Source organism: Eumetopias jubatus, unplaced genomic scaffold (genome assembly GCF_037043125.1).
Source record: "Eumetopias jubatus isolate StellerSeaLion01/CBP00866 unplaced genomic scaffold, mEumJub1_p1.0 scaffold_6, whole genome shotgun sequence".
In the NCBI taxonomy this organism is placed as follows: Eukaryota; Metazoa; Chordata; class Mammalia; order Carnivora; family Otariidae; genus Eumetopias; species Eumetopias jubatus.
The window spans coordinates 128,915,000-128,933,327 of record NW_028274812.1 but is presented as its reverse complement, the minus strand read 5'-3'; the positions used below and the strand labels follow the sequence as shown (position 1 = coordinate 128,933,327).

The window sequence follows — 18,328 nt, the reverse complement described above, 5'->3', positions numbered from 1 at the left end:
GGCTGGGCGCGCAGGTGAGCAGAGGTAAGGCGCGCTGCTGGAGCAGAAGATGTAGACAGGCGCCTGCACTGCTGCAGAACTGGGGGGGAAGCCAAGTCAGGGCCATAGGAGGAGGAACGTGCCAAAATGGCTTGTAAACAAAATGGGAAAAAAGAAATCTGTAGTGAATGAACTTACAAATACATACCTTAAAATACCACTTGAGATCAAGATATACACTCTTAATTACACATTAATTTCGAAAGGGGAAAAAAGGACATCCTGCCTTAGTCCTTTTAGGGTCTGTGACAATTAGAGGTGCCTCACTTCTCTCACCTGGACTACCCTTTGTTTTCAATCACACACACACACACACACACACACACACACACACACCACAAACACACACACACACACCACACAAAATAAATACATGAGAGGGCAATGAAGACATGGATCCCAGACCTACTCCCGCCCAACTACGGGTAGACTTCTCTAACTGCATAAGTGCTTCTGAGCTCTGACTGGGTGTGACTCCTTCGGGGCTGAGGTGGACAGCAGCAGGGGCGGTGGAAGAGGCTATGACTGAAAAGTGAGTTTGTGCCTCTGTGTAGGGGTGGGCAGAAGGGTGGGAGGTGGCACTAGTAATGTTCTGACCCTTTCTATCACCTTCTTCACATCAAAAATCTGGGCCAATGCTAACATCCAATCACAACTTTCTACATATGGGGAAATTAGGAAAATTTGTCCCCACTCTTGAATAGAAAGAATAAAATAAGCATATTTCTAAACCAAGTAAGGAATTTCTGAATGAATCCTGGTCTTACAGTAAATTCTGCTTCCCCACAGAAGAGAAAAGCACTGCATGGTGGCCAGAGTGGGGCATGACTCTAATTTATCTATTAACAGTCCTAGTATAAATAAAGCAAAATGTAGATTTCTGAACTCAAAACTACAAGTAGTTTTAGACAACATTAGCATTAAGCAAGAAGGATGAATGCAAACTATAATCCCAAGAGAAAAGAAATGCTCATTTAAAATGAGACTTGCAGGGTGCTTGGGTGGCTCAGTCGGTTAAGCGTCTGCCTTCTGCTCAGGTTGTGATCTCAGGGTCCTGGGATCAAGTCCCGCATGGGCTCCCTGCTCAGCAGGGGACTCTGCTTTTCCCTCTGCCTCTGTCCACCTCATGCTCTCTAATAAATAAATAAAATCTTAAAATAAAATAAAATAGAGAGCTTGCAGCACATTGAAATTGTACCTGTTCCACAGTTGCTCTGTCCGCCTTATCTTTGATGCGATACCTAACCAAAGCCAAAAAAGTATATGTGACATTCAACATTTAGAAGCCAAAATAAAGTTTCCAAATGTACATCATTCCATGAAATTCCTAAATAGGTAGTTTCTTTAGTAACAGATTTCATAATCTCATTGTAGTTTCATTGCTCGGTGATGATTCCTTCACGTCCCCTTAATCATCAATTCAGTTCCCTAGAGCAAAAGGAGCATATCTGCAATAAGAAAAAATAATTCTCTCCATATTTCAGAAGGACTGAATAAAAAGAGCAGCTGGAGTAAAGTGAACTACGCTGCAAAAGAGAAAACATCGAGTCTGTTAATACTGTCCTTAAATCTTTAATGATTCTATTAATACAGAATTAAAGTCATTTATACTGCCTTCTCTTTAGAGTTCCTTTCTACAAAGATACAAATTTTTATCATCTTCAGGTATTTACTGGGCTCTACATTAAAATGCAAACTCTGATTGGCTTCAGCTCACACACTAAGTGACTCTATTAGCACTAAACTCATAAAGATCCAAACACAAAGATTCAAACAAACACTTCCATGAAATAACAAATGACTATGGCAGTTCTCAAAAAGCTTCTATCTTGGGGCACTTGGGTGGCTAAGTCAGTTGAGCGTTGGACTCCCGGTTTCAGCTCAGGTCATGATCTCAGGGTTGTAAGACTGAGCTCCCCCCTCCCCCACACTCTGCACTCAGCATGGAGTCTGCTTGAGATTCTCTCCTCCCTCTCCGCCTCCCTCGGCTCCAGTGGGTGCACACGCACTCTCTCTAAAAATAAATAAATTTTTATGAAAAGAAAAGAAAAGAAAAGCTGATATCTCTTGGGTATAGCAATAAACCAGAAGAAAACTGGTTTTTAAGTTCAGTTTTTTTTTTTTTTTTTAAGATTTATTTATTTTAGAGGGAGAGAGTGCATACATACATGCATACCCCAGCAGGGGGAGGGGCAGAAGGAGAGAGAGACTCTGCAAGCAGACTCCAGCTGAGCCCGATGAGGGGCTCCATCTCACGACCCTGAAATCACAACCTGGGCGAAAATCAAGAGTTGTACACTTAACCTACTGAGCCACCCAAGTGCCCCTTAAGTTCGGTTCCAACGCTACTAGTTGTATAATCTTAGTATCACTTTCTACAATATACTGTAAACGCCTTAGAGTTATTAGGATATAGAAGTTAGCCAGATCTTAAACAACTGATTTTGAGAGGAATAAATAAAAACTGTTCTTAGTTATATCACTATTTAGTTTTAAATCTTCCCTTGAATTTTTAAAAATATTTCATGGAAGGGAAAAAATTTTAATAAATTCTTAAAAGGGAACATTTTTACACTCTAACATTTTAGTTTAAACTAGAATCTACATTTTAATTTAAAACCATTACCCTCCTGAGAGTACATCTGTGAATTTCACAAAATTATAGTTTGACCATACATTTCTTAAGACTCAATATTTCCAACTTATAAAGGAAAGGATACACTCACTTAAGCTAAAAAAAAGAAACAAAAAACTAGCTTAAGTATGCAAAGAAATACCCTTTCCAAAAGAATTATGACCAAGATGCTACTTAATTTGTTTGGAATTAGTCCCTATAATTCATGTATTATAGTTAAAATATTACTTACATATCTGCTTCCTTTTGTCTAGACTTTTCGGTGACTTTATTTATGACAGAATCAGTAACATTTAGCTTTTCTGAAAATTTAAAAATCCACAATATAAACAACATTTAAGACAAAAAGACAACAGTCTGAATAGAATACTTCCCTCTTCCTTATTTTCTAAATATTTTGTTGTACAGAGAGTATCTTTTAATAATGAAAAAATGTTCATGTTTTTATAGATGAGCATCACCTGCATTGCTAAATTTCAGACACTTGTTAATACTCTACACAACTAATATGGATAAGATGACTGCCTGAATTCCAAGTCTAATTCTAAAAACTTCAAGTTTCATTTTAAATTATAAGTCAACGATAGGCTAGGAGAGAGGTGCTAGGTTTATAGTGAGTGAACATCCACAAGACAAAGATGACCCTGCATTTTTCAAGAGGTGGTGGTTCAAATCAACATGCGATGGCTCACTAAATGGTTGATGCCTACATAAAAAGTGTCTAATAAAACAAAATGTACTTAGATTCTATATTCTAGTACAGTTGACCCGTGAACAACATGGGTTTGAATTGCGCAGGCCCACTCACATGCAGATTTTTCACAGCAAAGTACTGCACATTGTATTCCCTCTTCCTTATGATTTAACATTTTCTTTTCTCTGGTTTCCTTTATTGTAAGAATTAAGTATATAACACATATAACATATAAACTCTGCGTCTATCAACTGTTTATGTTATCGGCAAGGTGTCCTGTCAACAGTGGGCTATTAGTAGTTAAGTTTTGGGGGAAGTCAAAAGTTATACATGAATTTTCGACTGTGTGGAGTCAGCACCCCAACTCCCGTGTTCAAGGGTTAAGTGTATTTTCAACATCCTACTATGAGATAATCTTACCATAAAATCTAATACAAAACAGATGAAAACTTGAACAGGTACCTGTAACTTTATAATTCTATAGCAGAGGAGAAAACAGAACTAAAAAAGCAAAAGCTAACATCTCTTCCTGAAGTCAGGTTTTTAAATTACTGAGTTTTTATCTTCTCTAAATGTTATCATCAGCCAGTAACAGTGGATATGCTCATTTCTTGATCTAATAACATTTTATAACACTTTATGGTCTCTGAAGAACTTCCTCAGAGCCCAAATATATTTTATGAACTCACCTAGATTAATTTTATTCTCAAATTTCCGTAAGACCTTGTCTGCTGGAGTAGACATTTTGGCTGAATTGCAATTGAAAGTCTGTCGATTTGCCTAGAAGAAATGAGTTTCAGAGTTGAAGACAGTAGTTTTAAATAAAGACCGAGGGTTCTTTATCACGTGCCTTTTTCCTTAGCTCTCAGTTAATTAACTATTAAAGCATCAATACTTGAATGAGAACCCTAAGAAAAGGTTAAGAATTGGGGCGCCTGGGTGGCTCAGTTGGTTAAGCGACTGCCTTCGGCTCAGGTCATGATCCTGGAGTCCTGGGATCGAGTCCCACATCAGGCTCCCTGCTCAGCGGGGAGTCTGCTTCTCCCTCTGATCCTCCCCCCTCTCATGCTCTCTCTCTCTCATTCTCTCTCTCAAATAAATAAATAAAATCTTAAAAAAAAAAAAGAAAAGGTTAAGAATCAATCATACTTGTGCAAGAAATTTTTTTAAAAGACATTTGAAATAGGACAAAGTTTAGTGGTTAAAGGAGTCTGTACCATCTGCCATTTTTTAACCTCTCTGCAATGTATTCCTCATTATTATAAATAACAAAATTAAATGCATTTTTTTGTATGACTGCTTTATAGATTTAAAATTTGAAAATGTCCATTTACACCCAAAGTGTATAACAAAGAGCTTAGACCAACATTAAACTGGTTCTAAGAATCTCATTTTGGGCCTACTGTCTCAAGAAAGGGAAAGATTAGGTATAAGGCTTAACAACTTAGACTGGCACTATGCATAAACTTAAGTAATAGCAAAAAGAGAAGAAAGAACCCATAAATAAGAGAATACAGTACAGATAAAGAGCGCCCATAATAATTGCTAACTTAATCCTGTTATCTCAACTTGGAAGTGTGAGGCTGACTTGTTTCTTATTTGCATAGACCTCTTTAAAATTTTCTACTAAATACAACTTTTAAAACATTTCTAAATACAGGTTCACAGTAGAAAACACAGGTAAAATTTTAATCACCTATAATCCCCAACACCCAAGATAACAGTTAACATTTAAGCACATATACTTACTTTATTTCCAGCTTTATTAAAAGGGATTACTCTATGTTGAAATAGCTCAACATCTCACCGATGAATCAATGGAGGAGTTACCAAAACAAGACCCCAAGTGTGAAATTCATCTGGTTATTTTTAATTGCAGGCATTCTAGTCTACGAAATAGTCTTAATATTCAAAGAAATATTGTTGGTTTTTCCCTCCCTCCATCTCTTTCAGAAACCTTTATGCTCCAGGAAGATGTACCATGTTAATCCTAGGACTCTGCAAACTCCTAAAACATTAAGTACTTCCAGTTGAGAAGAAGACTTTATGTAGTTTGGTAACTTGCGTTTTGTACACAGTAGATCATGGTAGATCATAAACACATGTTCATGTCATTAATATAGTTTTTAAAGCTGCACAATATCCCATCATGTGAAACCAGTCCCTCAGTAAATTTAACCAAGAGGTTCCTTCCACTGTTTCTCTATAAGCAATACTGGAGGATCATTCTTGTAACATTATTCTTGGCACAATCCTAGAAGAACTGCTGAGTCAAAGCATTTATTTTATGTTTTAAACGCTTTTTATCACATACCAGTTCATCCTCCAAATAACTGTGCTTACTCAATAAACAATTATGTATTCTGGGTCTTGGTCAGTTTTATAGGTGAAAAAATGGCATCTCTACACATTTAATCTGCATTTCTTTAATTATTAAGGAAGTTAAACTTTTTTCTCCATGTTTCCTAACCACTTGTAGTAAACTACCTATTCACGTCCTTTGCCATGCAGATTTTAAAGCTCATCATCTTATCATAATTTAAATGACTCTTTTATTATGAAAGGAATCTACATCCAGGAAATGATCAGAAATAGGAAAAGGATGAAGAACGAAAATGGTTAAAGACTGGGGCTACAAGGGCAACAAAACCTGAGGGAAATCTTTCAGTTAGTCAATTCCAGAATGACAAAAAGTCCTTTGAAAAAAGAGGACATAAACAATAACATAAAGATGTATAAAATCATTTATAAAATACCTGGGCGTTACTCCTTGCATTCGAGATAGAACCCTTGGTGAGTTTCCCAACTCCATCATCCCAGTCCCAGTCATCATCATCGCCATCGTACTCCTCTTCCTCCTCCTCCTCCATCTCACCTCCCTCCATCTTCTCAGACACTCTCTTCTGCAGGTCCTCAAACAGAACACCATCTTGTTCTCTGATGGTCTTCAAGTCAATGCTTTCACTAGAAATAACAATGTTTCAGCATGTTTACACATACCTCTACTTGGATTTACACATGTATTTATTTGTGATACAAAAGACTAAATCTATACCAATAAATCTAAAAGTTTTCCTTCCAAAGTACCTCCCCCATAAACTCAACACCAGATTGTTTTTCACAGTGCCATTCCCACTGTTTGTTTCTTCTCCAGGTCCTACTAAAGAAGAACAACATCTGGTATAAAACCCACATCTGCCTTAATGAAGTTAGGATTTACACTGTCATTTTCTCTGCTGAACGAATGGACTCTGACCAGTACACCAGACCTGGCTCTAGGAAAACCATTCACGGGGCGGGGGGGGCTTTTTGACAAAATTTGAGAATAAGTCTAAAGCAGCCTTACCTTGAACTTAATGCCACTCCAACAAAAGGAGCTGTATCAAGATTTGTGTCACACAAAGAACTTCAAATCAAATCACCCTTGTTTGTGAAGGGAAGGAATGGTGAACACAAGCACCACAAATGAGAGAGGGAGTCTGTGTGTAATTCGGTACGAGAAGTAGTGAATTCTCAAACCCAGAGAACAGGCCCAGAGTAAAGGGAGCACAACAAACAGGGTGTTTTCCTGCCATGTGAAAATTCACATCAAGTGCTACCATATCTTCTTAGTTATTCAAGAGAAGCCAGAGTATGGATTTTTGTGTTAAATCTCCCGCTTAACTGGTACATTTAATTTTAACAAAACACCGTGCATACCAAACAAAATATGTCTGCAGGTCAGATTCAATAGAGGTACTACCAGTTTTGACATCTCATGTAGAGAACAAAGACAGGAACCACATATTACAGCTGATAATGTGAACTACCATCTTAAAGACAGTTAGACGAGAGTTTAGTAAATTCAGATGATCAATCCTGATTATTAATTAGCAACAGCTCACAGGGCTCCAACTCTCATAGATATGGGTGGGAAGAAAATAATCATTACACACCTGCTATTTATATTTACTATGATTTTGTAAATACAATCCTTAATTTGATCCTTCAATTGCCAGTAATTTAGAGTGGGATGTTTAAGTTACACTTCATTTCTACCAGAACTTCTCAACCTCGGCTGGACAATTTTTTATTGTGGAAGGTCGTTTTGTGCCTTATAGGATGTTTAGCAGCATCTCTGGCCTCTACCAACCAGATGCCACTATGCACTCCCCCCACCTCCCTGTTGTGACAAACAAATGTCTCTAAAGATTGCCAAGAAACCCTGGAGTGTGGTGGGTTCACAAAATCCACTGGTTTATCTTCACAATATCCACTGATGGATGGAAAACCAGTGCACACTCATTACTGTTAACTCACCAGCCACACTGGGCTGTTTCGTCTTCCTGCTTCTTCCCTAAAGCCTTATATGATTATCTGGAAACAAAAATCTGGAATGCATTTGAAATAAAATCTTATTTCTCTGGCTAAATCCAATGTAACCTTCCAGTACTAGCCTATGATCTTTTGCTCCGGGAAGTCTTCCCTATTCTGCACCCATTTTTCCTCTATACTACTTACCCAATTCTAATACAAATATCTATTGTCTAATTATTTAATGTTTCTCCTCCTACCACGCAAGCCCTGTGTCAATCAAGGTGATGTTTACCAATGTATCCCTACCCATTAACATTAGATCTGACACACAGAAAATGATCAACATGTATTTACTGAAAAAATCCCCAACTGATTGATAAAATCTTCATGTAATGAATCCCTACTGTGAACCTAAAGTAAAAACCATTTATTTGGAATTTCAAAGGACTCTCGTACTTCATGTAGGAGTTATCCTTAATTCCTTTTGCCTCACAGCTCACATCCAAACCACCAAGTCTTGTCACTTCTTACGTCCAAAACATGTCCCTGTGACCCTATATCTAGCTCCCGTCATGTCTGAACTGAATAAATTTTTTTTAGAGAGACAGTGCAAATGAGTTGGGGGTGGGGGGGTGCAGAGGGTGAATCTTACGCAGATGTGGGAATCCAGAGATAGTTACCTGAGCTGAAATCTCAAGAGTCAGACGCTTAACCAACTGAGGCACTCAGGCGCCCCTACTTTATCAATTTTGAACTGCTTCCACTCATGCCCTCCAAAACCATCCTCTCTATAACAGAGTAATTCCTTTAAATCATAAATCACATTGTCATTCCCCTGCTAAAATCTCTCCTACAGCTTTCTATTAAGACCTAAATATCCCAACTCCTCAACACTTACAAAGTTCTACATGATCTGGCCCCTTCTCACTTCTACATCAGTACCTAGCCATCTTCTCAACTACTTCTGTTGTGCGCTAGGTACAATGGCCTGTAAATCTTCCCTTCACAGCCAAGAGGGATACCAACGTTGGGCCTCTGCACTGCGGTCTCCTCTTGCTGAACGGCTATTCCTTCTGCTCTTCTTGAGGTTAGTTCTTTTTTGTCGTTCAGATCTGGACTTAACTCTCTCCTGACATTGTCATTAGTCTACCAACTGATTTTAATCATTTGCATAGTGTCTAATATCTGCTTTTTGTTGTTTTTTTTAAGTAACTCTAGGTACTCAATTGTCAGTCCGTCCCAAGTAGAAGGTAAAATTCAGTGACAGCAGGGACTTAGTCTTGCTCATCACCATCTCCAGCGCCGAGGTCAGAACCTGGCATACAGTAGGTGCTCGAATATTTTTTGAACGCTGAATGCAGTTAAAGAGCAAAAATCTATGTTCCTAGCCGCTATCCCCAACTGTGCCTGTCAGCGAGGCTAACTAATCGGGGACTCCTTTGACAAGCGGCTTTCATTAACTCTGCAGCAAAGTGGGATACAAGACCCGGCTGGGACGGAGAGAGAAGCGGAACAACTACCGGTCTCCCTCAAAAGCCTAAAGGGGCCGCGACGGAGGAGACAGCAGCATCCCAATGGAGTCACAGTGTCCAACCGGCGCCCACCTGTCGGAGGAATCCGCGTCGTCAAACTGCCCCGGGACCACCCGACTCATCAGCAGTCGCCGGTAGTCCATGACGGAAGCGCGCAGAGCCTCGACACCCCGGGAGGCCCTCCGCCCAGCGCTGGGACAGGAACCGCACAGAGACAGCCCTACCCGCGGCCCACCAAACCGCCTTTCGGCAGAGGCCCGGCTAGCAAACTACTCAAAAGCCCCTAAGCTGAAAGCGAACGCCACGTGCTAAATAAAAAGAGGACGCACTTTCAACCCGAGGAAGCAAGCTCTCCCCGACCGGAAACTCCCGCCCGACCGGAAGTCTCAGCCCTGCCGGAAGTTCCGCGCCTCCACAGCTTCGCCCAAGGGGGCGAGGGGCGGGGACAAGGGCGTGGGAGCCCTGCGGGCGGAGTTCCCCGCCGAGATTGGCCAGCGCGGCGGGCTGACGTCACACAGGGTCGTTCCAGCCCGCCTGCTTGCCTTGCGCTACCTTTTTAAAAGCCTTGGGGGGAGAGGCCTAATAGTGTTCTTCCCCCCCGCAAAATCTCGTTTGGAGGGAGGAAGCACGAAATCCTTACTGCGGATCCAAGAAACTATGGACCCTGGAAGTGAGCACACTTTTTAGACTTAAGTTTGGTGCGTTGTTTTGAGGGGAAAATAAGTGATTTTAGAAAGTTTGTCATACGAACACAAAAAAATCTAAAACAAAACTAGAATTTTGGGCGGTAACTCCCAATGACTTTTTTAACACCCATCTTAAAACAGCGTTAGACTGTCCTGGCATATCTATCCATATATCTGAATAAATATTTTTAAAGTGTGGCATAAGTCTGGTAAGGACAGAATGAAAATGGAAAGCTTAACTTAAAAAGTAAGCTGACAGACTGTGCCATATGAACAAAGTTCTAAAAGTGTAACTGGAAGTTCTAGACCATCAGAAAAATTTAAGAAATAGGCTCTTGCCTTTTTCTGCATTTGGAAAACAAAGATTTTTCAGATTCCCTTCACAGCCCAGGCAGCATTTATGTGTTTGGAAGATGGAAAAGGTGAGCATAAAGTTGGGCCTTTCACTAATCGCAGCTAGCCTGCTTGACTCACTGGCTTTTTTATACTTCCAGTGATGACATGATTTTGAAAAAAAAAAAAAATCAGGCCTCAATAAATTATTCATTAATTCGATAATTCAATAAAATAATCCAGGCAAATGGCTAGTGACTGTAGATTGAGAAGTTTTAATAGAAATAAGTCATTGGACTGCAGGATTCATTCAATCAATATTGACTGTCTGAGCGACATTGCTATTTGCCATAAGGAGTACTGAAAAATCATGCATGGACTCCTCTGGAGGCGTTTATAATCTAAATACTGGGGCACTGGCTGGCTCCGTGGGAAGAGCATGTGACTCTTGATCGTGAGTTCAAGCCGTATGTTGGGTGTAGAGATTATTCAATAAATGAAAATTAAAAAATCTGTAAATACCAACACCCTTGAGAGGGTGGCAAATACTAAAACAGTAAAATGAATAGGCGCTGAATTGTGATACAGATTTCGACATAACAACAGTGCAGGAATTTTAAACATAGATGAATGGGTAGATAGGAAGATTTCGGGAGAGAGAAGCATTTGCCATGTCAGGCTGAAGTAGTAAGGAGCATGATCTATTTACAGGGAAGTGAGCCAGATCTGACTAGAACAGCGGAATACTGGATAGGTAACATGGGTCCAGGCTATGGGAGACCTAGAAAGTCAAGCAGAAGAACTTGGACTCCGTGTTATTGGACATCCTTTCCACTCCCATCCCCTGACAGACCTGAGGAAGTCATGAGAGTGTGGGCCAGTGTGATGATGTAAGAGGTGGAAAGAAAACATGGGTTATGAAAAACATTTTTAAAGGAGGAATGGACAGGACTTTGTAACTGGATAGCCCAGATGATGAGGTAGAAGGATACCAAAGGTGTCTCCAAGTTTTCAAATCCAAGTGCCTGAGAGAATAGTGTGGGATAGAAAAATGGGAGAAAACTGATTTACAACATTGGATTTGATTTGATAATGACATAACAGAGAGTATCGGGTAAAGAACAATACAGTATTTTGTGGAACCTGATAGTCCTCTGATAATATTTTGTAAATATCTTTTAAGTAAGTGAGAGGTCCCTTCATCTTCTGGGTCCCAAGTCTTTTAGGAAATTATAGTATAGTAGCCACATTTATACTGACTTGTTTTTGTCCAAATCAGTATTTACTACTACACAAAGTAACCATGGTATATTTAACTAAAAATTTTTATTTTTCTAATAAACTGACAATGGACATTCAAAAATTTAGGACAATGAATGTTGCTTTCTTAATGCAAGGAGAGATGGGGGAGGGGAACCCTTTGTTTGCATATACTAATAAACATTAAAATTATGTTGTTTTTTAAAAGAAGCCTTCCATCATTCAACAGTTAGGAACAAGGACTGTCAAAAAGTTTGGTGATCATCTTCAGATCCTGCGCATTTTGAAATGGATGTTTCTCATGAAAAATTAGAAGGCATGTCAGAAGCGGAGGCCATGAATCTCAGCAGTCTTTCTCAAGACTTAACCCACTCAAATTCTCCTTTCTATATGGAAACCAGCAATACCACTTCAGACTTGCCTCAGGTGTGCATTGCTTATAAGTTCTAGGAGGTACAGATGTATTCAGCTTTCACATTGTCTTCCATACAAAAATCTCCTCAAAAATATGAGGAACAATAAAAGAATTTCCAGTGGAGGCTCAGAGGAGGGGAATACTGGGTTTGGTTTTCCCAGTTCCCTTAGTGTACAAAGAAAGAGAGCATTTTACAAATAGTGTTAAAACTGATCCTTTCCAGCCTCCATGTGAAGTCTTAAGTGTGCAACCAAGGGACATGGCCATGACAACTCAGTGACACGGGCAGGAAAAGAGTCCAAGGGACCGGACATATTCTAGAGCATATTCTAACATGTCAGCATGCAAATGATTCAAATGTCATTCCTAATGGCATTGACAGACCCTGCATGTAAATGATTTTCTATCTTAAGGAAAATTCCAAGTGCCCTTTCTCACAAAATAAAAGGTTATATTGTCCCAAATCATGATGAATGTTGTTCTAAATGTTTCACAATTATTAGCAAGTATGTATTAGGTTGTGCCATATGGAATTTGACTTTGTTCAAAAATGGACAAATATTGGCAGTTTCATGTGGATTAGCCCATAAAATGGCATAACCTATCTAAAGGGCTATTTAGTGATAAGAAAACACATTTTATTTTTAATTCTACCTCAAGGAAGTATGCAAATGAGATATGTTCAGAATTACCTTTAATAAATAAACATTAGGGGTGCTGATGGGCTCAGTCAGAAGAGCATGTGACTCTTGATCTCAGGGTCGTTAAGTTCCAGCCCCAGGTTGGGTTTAGAGATTACTAAAAATAAATAAATAAACTTTAAGAAAGGTATCATTTAAAGTAAATAAGTAAACATGGGAAGCAACCTAAATTTTTATCAGTAGGGACCTAGTTAAATTATTTCACAGATTTACAGTGGACATGTAAACCTTAAATATGGTAATACAGAGTTGACCCCTGAACAATGCAGGGCTTAGAGGTACCGACTCCCCTCACAGTTGAAAGGCTTCATATAACTTTTGAGGCCCCCCAAACCTAAGTACTGATAGCCTACTATAGAGCAGAAGCCTTAACAATAACATGAATGAATAGTTGATTGATTGAATGAGTTAACACATATTTTGTGTGTTATATTTATTATATACTGTATTCTTATAATGAAGTAAGCTAGAGGAAAGAAATGTGATTAAGAAAATTATTAGGAGTGGGGGTGCCTGGCCAACCCAGCATCTGACCCAATTTCAGCTCAGGTCCTGATCTCAGGGTTGTGAGCCTGCCTCAAGCTCAGCCCTGAGCATGGAGTCAGCTTAAGACTTTCTCTCCCTCTCACTCTGCCCTTCCCCCCGCGCTCTCTCTCTCTACCGCCTCCTTTCTGTCAAATAAACAATTTTTAAAAAGATTTTATTTATTTGAGAGAGTGAGAGAGAGAGCAGGGGTGGGGAGAGAGAAGCAGACTCCCAGCTGAGCAGGGAGGCCAAGGCAGGGCTCTATTCCAGGACCCTGAGATCACGACCTGAGCTAAAGGCGTCTGACGCTTAACCATCCGAGCCACCCAGGTGCCCCTAAACAAATTAAATTTTTTAAAAAAGAAAATCATTAGGATAAAATATATTTACAGTATTATACTGTATTTATCAGAAAAATCTATGTGTAAGTGGACTTGGGCAGTTCAAACTCATGTTGTTCAAGGATGAACTGTATATTTGTTGATGTATAAAAATGATCATATAGCTTCTCCCTGGGTAATGGGCTTTTGAGTGTTTTTACTTTCTTTTTAAAAAATGATGTTAAAGATTCTTTTATATAATGATAATTTTTATCATATTTTCATTTTAAAAGAAAATTTTGTTATAGTGTTAATCAGGGTCTGACATCTGATGTATCAAATTATAAAGAACGAATGTCTTAAATTATGTAAAGAGGTTCTCTTTCTTGGAATTCACTGAGTATTTTGTTCTTTATAAAGAATTTATAGACTAAAGGAACAAAAGGCATATTTTAGTTAAAAACACTATTATCATAGAAGGCTAGAGTTAGAAGTGAGCTCTGAAATTTGACAAATAGTGGAGTTCCAAGAAGTTTGTGTAAATATAACATCAATACATATGAATAATGCTATTTTATTTTTCAAGTATATTATTCTTGATACTTTTAAAATCTCATTAGCAGGAATGGTCTAAATGAGCAAGGAGTCTAAAAAAACAAATTTTTGTAAAATATAACTCAGTTTTTCTCATACTTGAGGTACATTCAATAAGTACAACAATGTTAGAAGAAGCATGATTGAATAGAGGTTTGTAACCAGATGACTTTAGTAAGAGATACAAATTTTTTTAGAGCATCCTCTAGGTCTCACATACTTGATACACTATCCATGATTAAACCAATGCTTTCCTCAAACTTTCAAAATGCTTTCTTTACTATCTTAGTCATACTATTAATTTACTTCACAAAACCTTTTATCCTAGATAACATTAAGGTAACTTTGAGAATAAGCCCTACATGAATTTTTTAGATTTCTATCTGTTGGAATCATATTTCACCTCATTACTGGAACCCCGGATCTTCACTGTCAAGACCTGAATAACAACTATCCTTGTAGTTGTTTAGACCAGATTTAGCCAACTTCAAAGGGTGATCAGAGATATATATATTATCATACATCCCTATGTTTATAGTAACATGATTTGACTTACCAAAAAACCAAAATATTAAAATAGCAAGATACTTGCTTAATGTCATTTAATATCATAACTCCATTAGCATGATTTTACTAAAAAGGAGTTCAGATATACAGTAAAAAAGGGTACCAGAGAGTACAGTCTACCCATGCAACAAAAAGTTACATAGCAATGCATATACATGTTCAGAAGAGGCTTATATTTATTTGAAGTATTAATATTAATGCCTTCTTTATTATTAATACAGAATGAAATAAAGAATGCTGAAAGGGAAGATGAGTCTAAATTCACACTTAGCGAAGAAATTCATGGTACACTAGATGATTGGTTAGGTGGTGAGTATCTCTTTGTTGGCAATACACAGAGAAACCAAGATTTTTGTGTGTGTGTCCTATGATAACAGCAATAATAGTAATAGTCAGGTGCTAATATACACTTTATATGCATGATTACATTTAATCTACAAACAATCCTATGAAATAGGGCTTTTTTTCTTTTTAAATAAGGGTTGTTTTGTCTCTATTTTACAGGTGAGAAACATGGGGCTCAGAGAGTAGCTTGGAGAAGTACAAACCATAAGCAGCACATTTGACTCCACTAAAATTTTTAAAAATTTCTATATGACCAAATTATAATCAAGAAAAAAGAAAACAAGACTCATACTAAGATACATGCAATATGTACATTGACAACATTAGTATCCAAGAATAAAACTCCAATAAGAAAGAGACACATATAACTCGATAGAAAAACAGGCAAAGAATATGTATTAGCTTGCTAGAACTCCCATAACAAAACACTGCCAACCAGGTGACTTCAACAATGGAAATGTATTTCCTCACAGTTCTAGAAGCTGGAAGTCCAGATCAAGGTGTTGGAAGAGTTGGTTTATCCTGAGACGTCCCAGATAGCTGTCTTCTTGTGTTTTTACATGGCCTTTTCCCTGTGCCTCCCTGGTGTCTTTTCTTCCTATAAGAACACCAGTCATATTGGATTAGGGCCCCAGTTTTATGACTTCATTTAACCTTAATTACCTCTTTAAAGGCCCCATCTCCCAATATAGTTATATCCTAAGGTACTGGGGGGTAAGCCTTCAACACAAGAATTTTGAGGAGATATAATGCAGGCCATAACAGTATCTAATAGGCAGATCACAGAAACCCGCAAGATTATTAAAAAGACCACAAAATTCCATTTCATACGTATCAGTTTAACATACCTGGAAGGATGTAGCAGAGCAAAGAAACTTTTTTGCTATTGGTGGAAGTATAAACTGGTACAACCACTTTGGAGGGTAATTTTGCAATGTCTAGTGCAGTTGAAGATACAGATTTTCTATAATCCAGCAATTCCACTTTGAGGTATATACCCAGAACCTAAACAAAAATTCTTAGTGTACATTGAAACATGTATAAGGATGTTCACTGAAGAGTTGTTTTTAATAGCAAAATTAGAAACATCTAACAAAAAGGAAAGAAAGTGTAATCCTTCAGTAAAATTAACTAGATCTACATGTATTTACATGGCTAAATCTGAAAAGCAAAATTTTAAGTGAAATAAAGACTTTCATGTGGATATACATTTATATTTTTATATATAATAGAATAGAATAGAAATAGAACTTACAGGTTACAAATATAATTTGATTCTAATTACATAAAACTTTAAAACACAGAAAATAATACTATATTTCCACAGTTCACCCAGGGTGCTGCAGGATCTTTTGAAATATTTGGGAAACAGTGATACTTGACGTCTTTTGGATCCCACAAACCAGTAACTTGAGATAGTTCACTGTTTCAACGTAAAACCATACTATAACCCTTTCTAATAAAATATTATTTGCAAAGCTGGGTTTTTGGAGGTTGCTATGATAAAAAGCAAGTATTGTATGAAAAGCAATGTGGAATAGAAAATGAGGGTTGATGTCATCCTATCTGATTCCAAGATTTGAAACATGTGGTACCCAATAGTGCATCCAAATAGTAAGTTTGGTTGTATAAGAATGATATAAAACATTATGTTTTTCTTTCAGTTTATGTATATTTTTGAACATCTACTAAGTTAGGGCAAATACTTCAGTTGAACCTAACTATTTAATAAATGGAACTGTTAGGTATTTCTTTTGGTCTTTTGGTGCTGTGTATAATTACTGAGACAGTAAGATGTCACAAAATGAGAAATTCTGGGAAGTTGATATATATTATTTAAGGTACATAAAGGAGTAGTAAAAGTAGGAAAATATGGATGGGAAGAATGAATACATATCAGCTTCAGTTCATCAGTAGTTCTCTCTGGGAAGGGGGAAAGGAGGGAATTGAGATAGAAGGGAGGCATCATTAATTTTGTAACTCTTTCTTTCCACCTTATTTGCTTCTGATTTTTAAAAACGTTTTAAGTCTGGATCATTTGTATTGAGAAGCAGTATAGCATAGCATTTAGAAATAGTCTTCTAGATGGCTAAAATCAACAACACAGGAAACAACAGGTGTTGGCGAGGATGCAGAGAAAGGGAAACCCTCTTGCACTGTTGGTGGGAATGCAAGCTGGTGCAGCCACTCTGGAAAACAGTATGGAGGTTCCTCAAAAAGTTAAAAATAGAACTACCCTATGACCCAGCAATTGCACTTCTAGGTATTTATCCAAAGGATACAAAAGTACTGATTCGAAGGGGCATAGGCACCCCAATGTTTATAGCAGCAATGTCCACAATAGCAAAATTATGGAAAGAGCCTAGATGTCCATCGACAGATGAATGGATAAAGAAGATGTGTATATATACACTGGAATATTACTCCACGAATGAAATCTTGCCATTTGAAACAGTGTGGATGGAGCTAGAAGGTATTATGCTAAGTGAATTAAGTTAGTCAGAGAAAGACAAATGTATGATTTCACAACAGATGAACATAGGAGAAGGGAAAGAAAAATAAGATAAAAACAGAGAAGGAGGCAAACCATAAGAGACTCTGTAATTAGGGGAACAAACAGGGTTGCTGGAGGGGAGGTGGGGGGATGGGCTAAATGGGTGATGGGTATTAAGGAGGGTACTTGTTGGGATGAGCACTGGGTGTTGTGTGTAAGTGATGAATCACTACATCTATCCCTGAAACTAATACTACACTATATGTTAACTAACGTGAATTTAAATTTAAGAAAATAAAAAGAAAAGAAACAGTGTTCCAGAACTGCAGCTGCACTGCATACCCACTCTGTGACCTTAGGCAAGTAAATGACTTAATATCTCTTATGTCTCAGTTTCCTTATCTGTACAACAGGATGATAACAATGCCTAGCTCATGAGATTGTGAGATGAAACAAGTTTATATGTGTTTATTATTATTCTATTGTGCTTTTGTAGTCTTTGGAAACATATTGAAAACATTTTAAAATGACAGTATAACAAAAGAATTTTGAAGATATCTTAGGATTGGTTGCAATGGTATTTGACCAGAATGACTATAACAAGCTTTTTTGTAGCAGTCATGTGAGAACTTCCGGCCCCTGTGTAAAAGTGGTTCTGTTTTGAGGTTTTTTGTTTTGTTTTTTTTTTTTAAGATTTTATTTATCTATTTGACAGAGAGAGACACAGCAGGAGGGAACACAAGCAGGGGGAGTGGGAGAGGGAGAAGCAGGCTTCCAGCAGAGCAGGGAGCCTGATGCGGGGCTCGATCCCAGGACCCTGGGATCATGACCTGAGCCAAAGGCAGACACTTAACGACTGAGCCACCCAGGCGCCCCATAAAAGTGGTTCTGT

The 18,328-nt window shown here is 38.1% G+C and overlaps 2 protein-coding genes across 2 annotated transcripts in view; one reads left to right on the top strand and one right to left on the bottom strand.

Moving 5' to 3' along the window:
* Positions 1–9,566, bottom strand: part of RIOK1 (RIO kinase 1) — a 30,939-nt gene extending 21,373 nt beyond the window's left edge. The window contains exons 1-5 of the mRNA XM_028122903.2: positions 9,269–9,566; positions 6,125–6,332; positions 4,058–4,148; positions 2,907–2,976; positions 1,238–1,280 (exon numbers count right to left, since the gene is read on the bottom strand). Of these exons, the coding sequence (XP_027978704.1) occupies positions 1,238–1,280; positions 2,907–2,976; positions 4,058–4,148; positions 6,125–6,332; positions 9,269–9,339 (483 nt within the window). The 5' untranslated portion in view covers positions 9,340–9,566. The remainder of the gene's footprint in view (positions 1–1,237; positions 1,281–2,906; positions 2,977–4,057; positions 4,149–6,124; positions 6,333–9,268) is intronic.
* Positions 9,567–11,796: 2,230 nt separating this feature from the next.
* CAGE1 (cancer antigen 1) overlaps positions 11,797–18,328 on the top strand; it is a 36,334-nt gene continuing 29,802 nt past the window's right edge. Inside the window, exons 1-2 of the mRNA XM_088024386.1 lie at positions 11,797–11,901; positions 14,819–14,906. Of these exons, the coding sequence (XP_087880512.1) occupies positions 11,812–11,901; positions 14,819–14,906 (178 nt within the window). The 5' untranslated portion in view covers positions 11,797–11,811. The remainder of the gene's footprint in view (positions 11,902–14,818; positions 14,907–18,328) is intronic.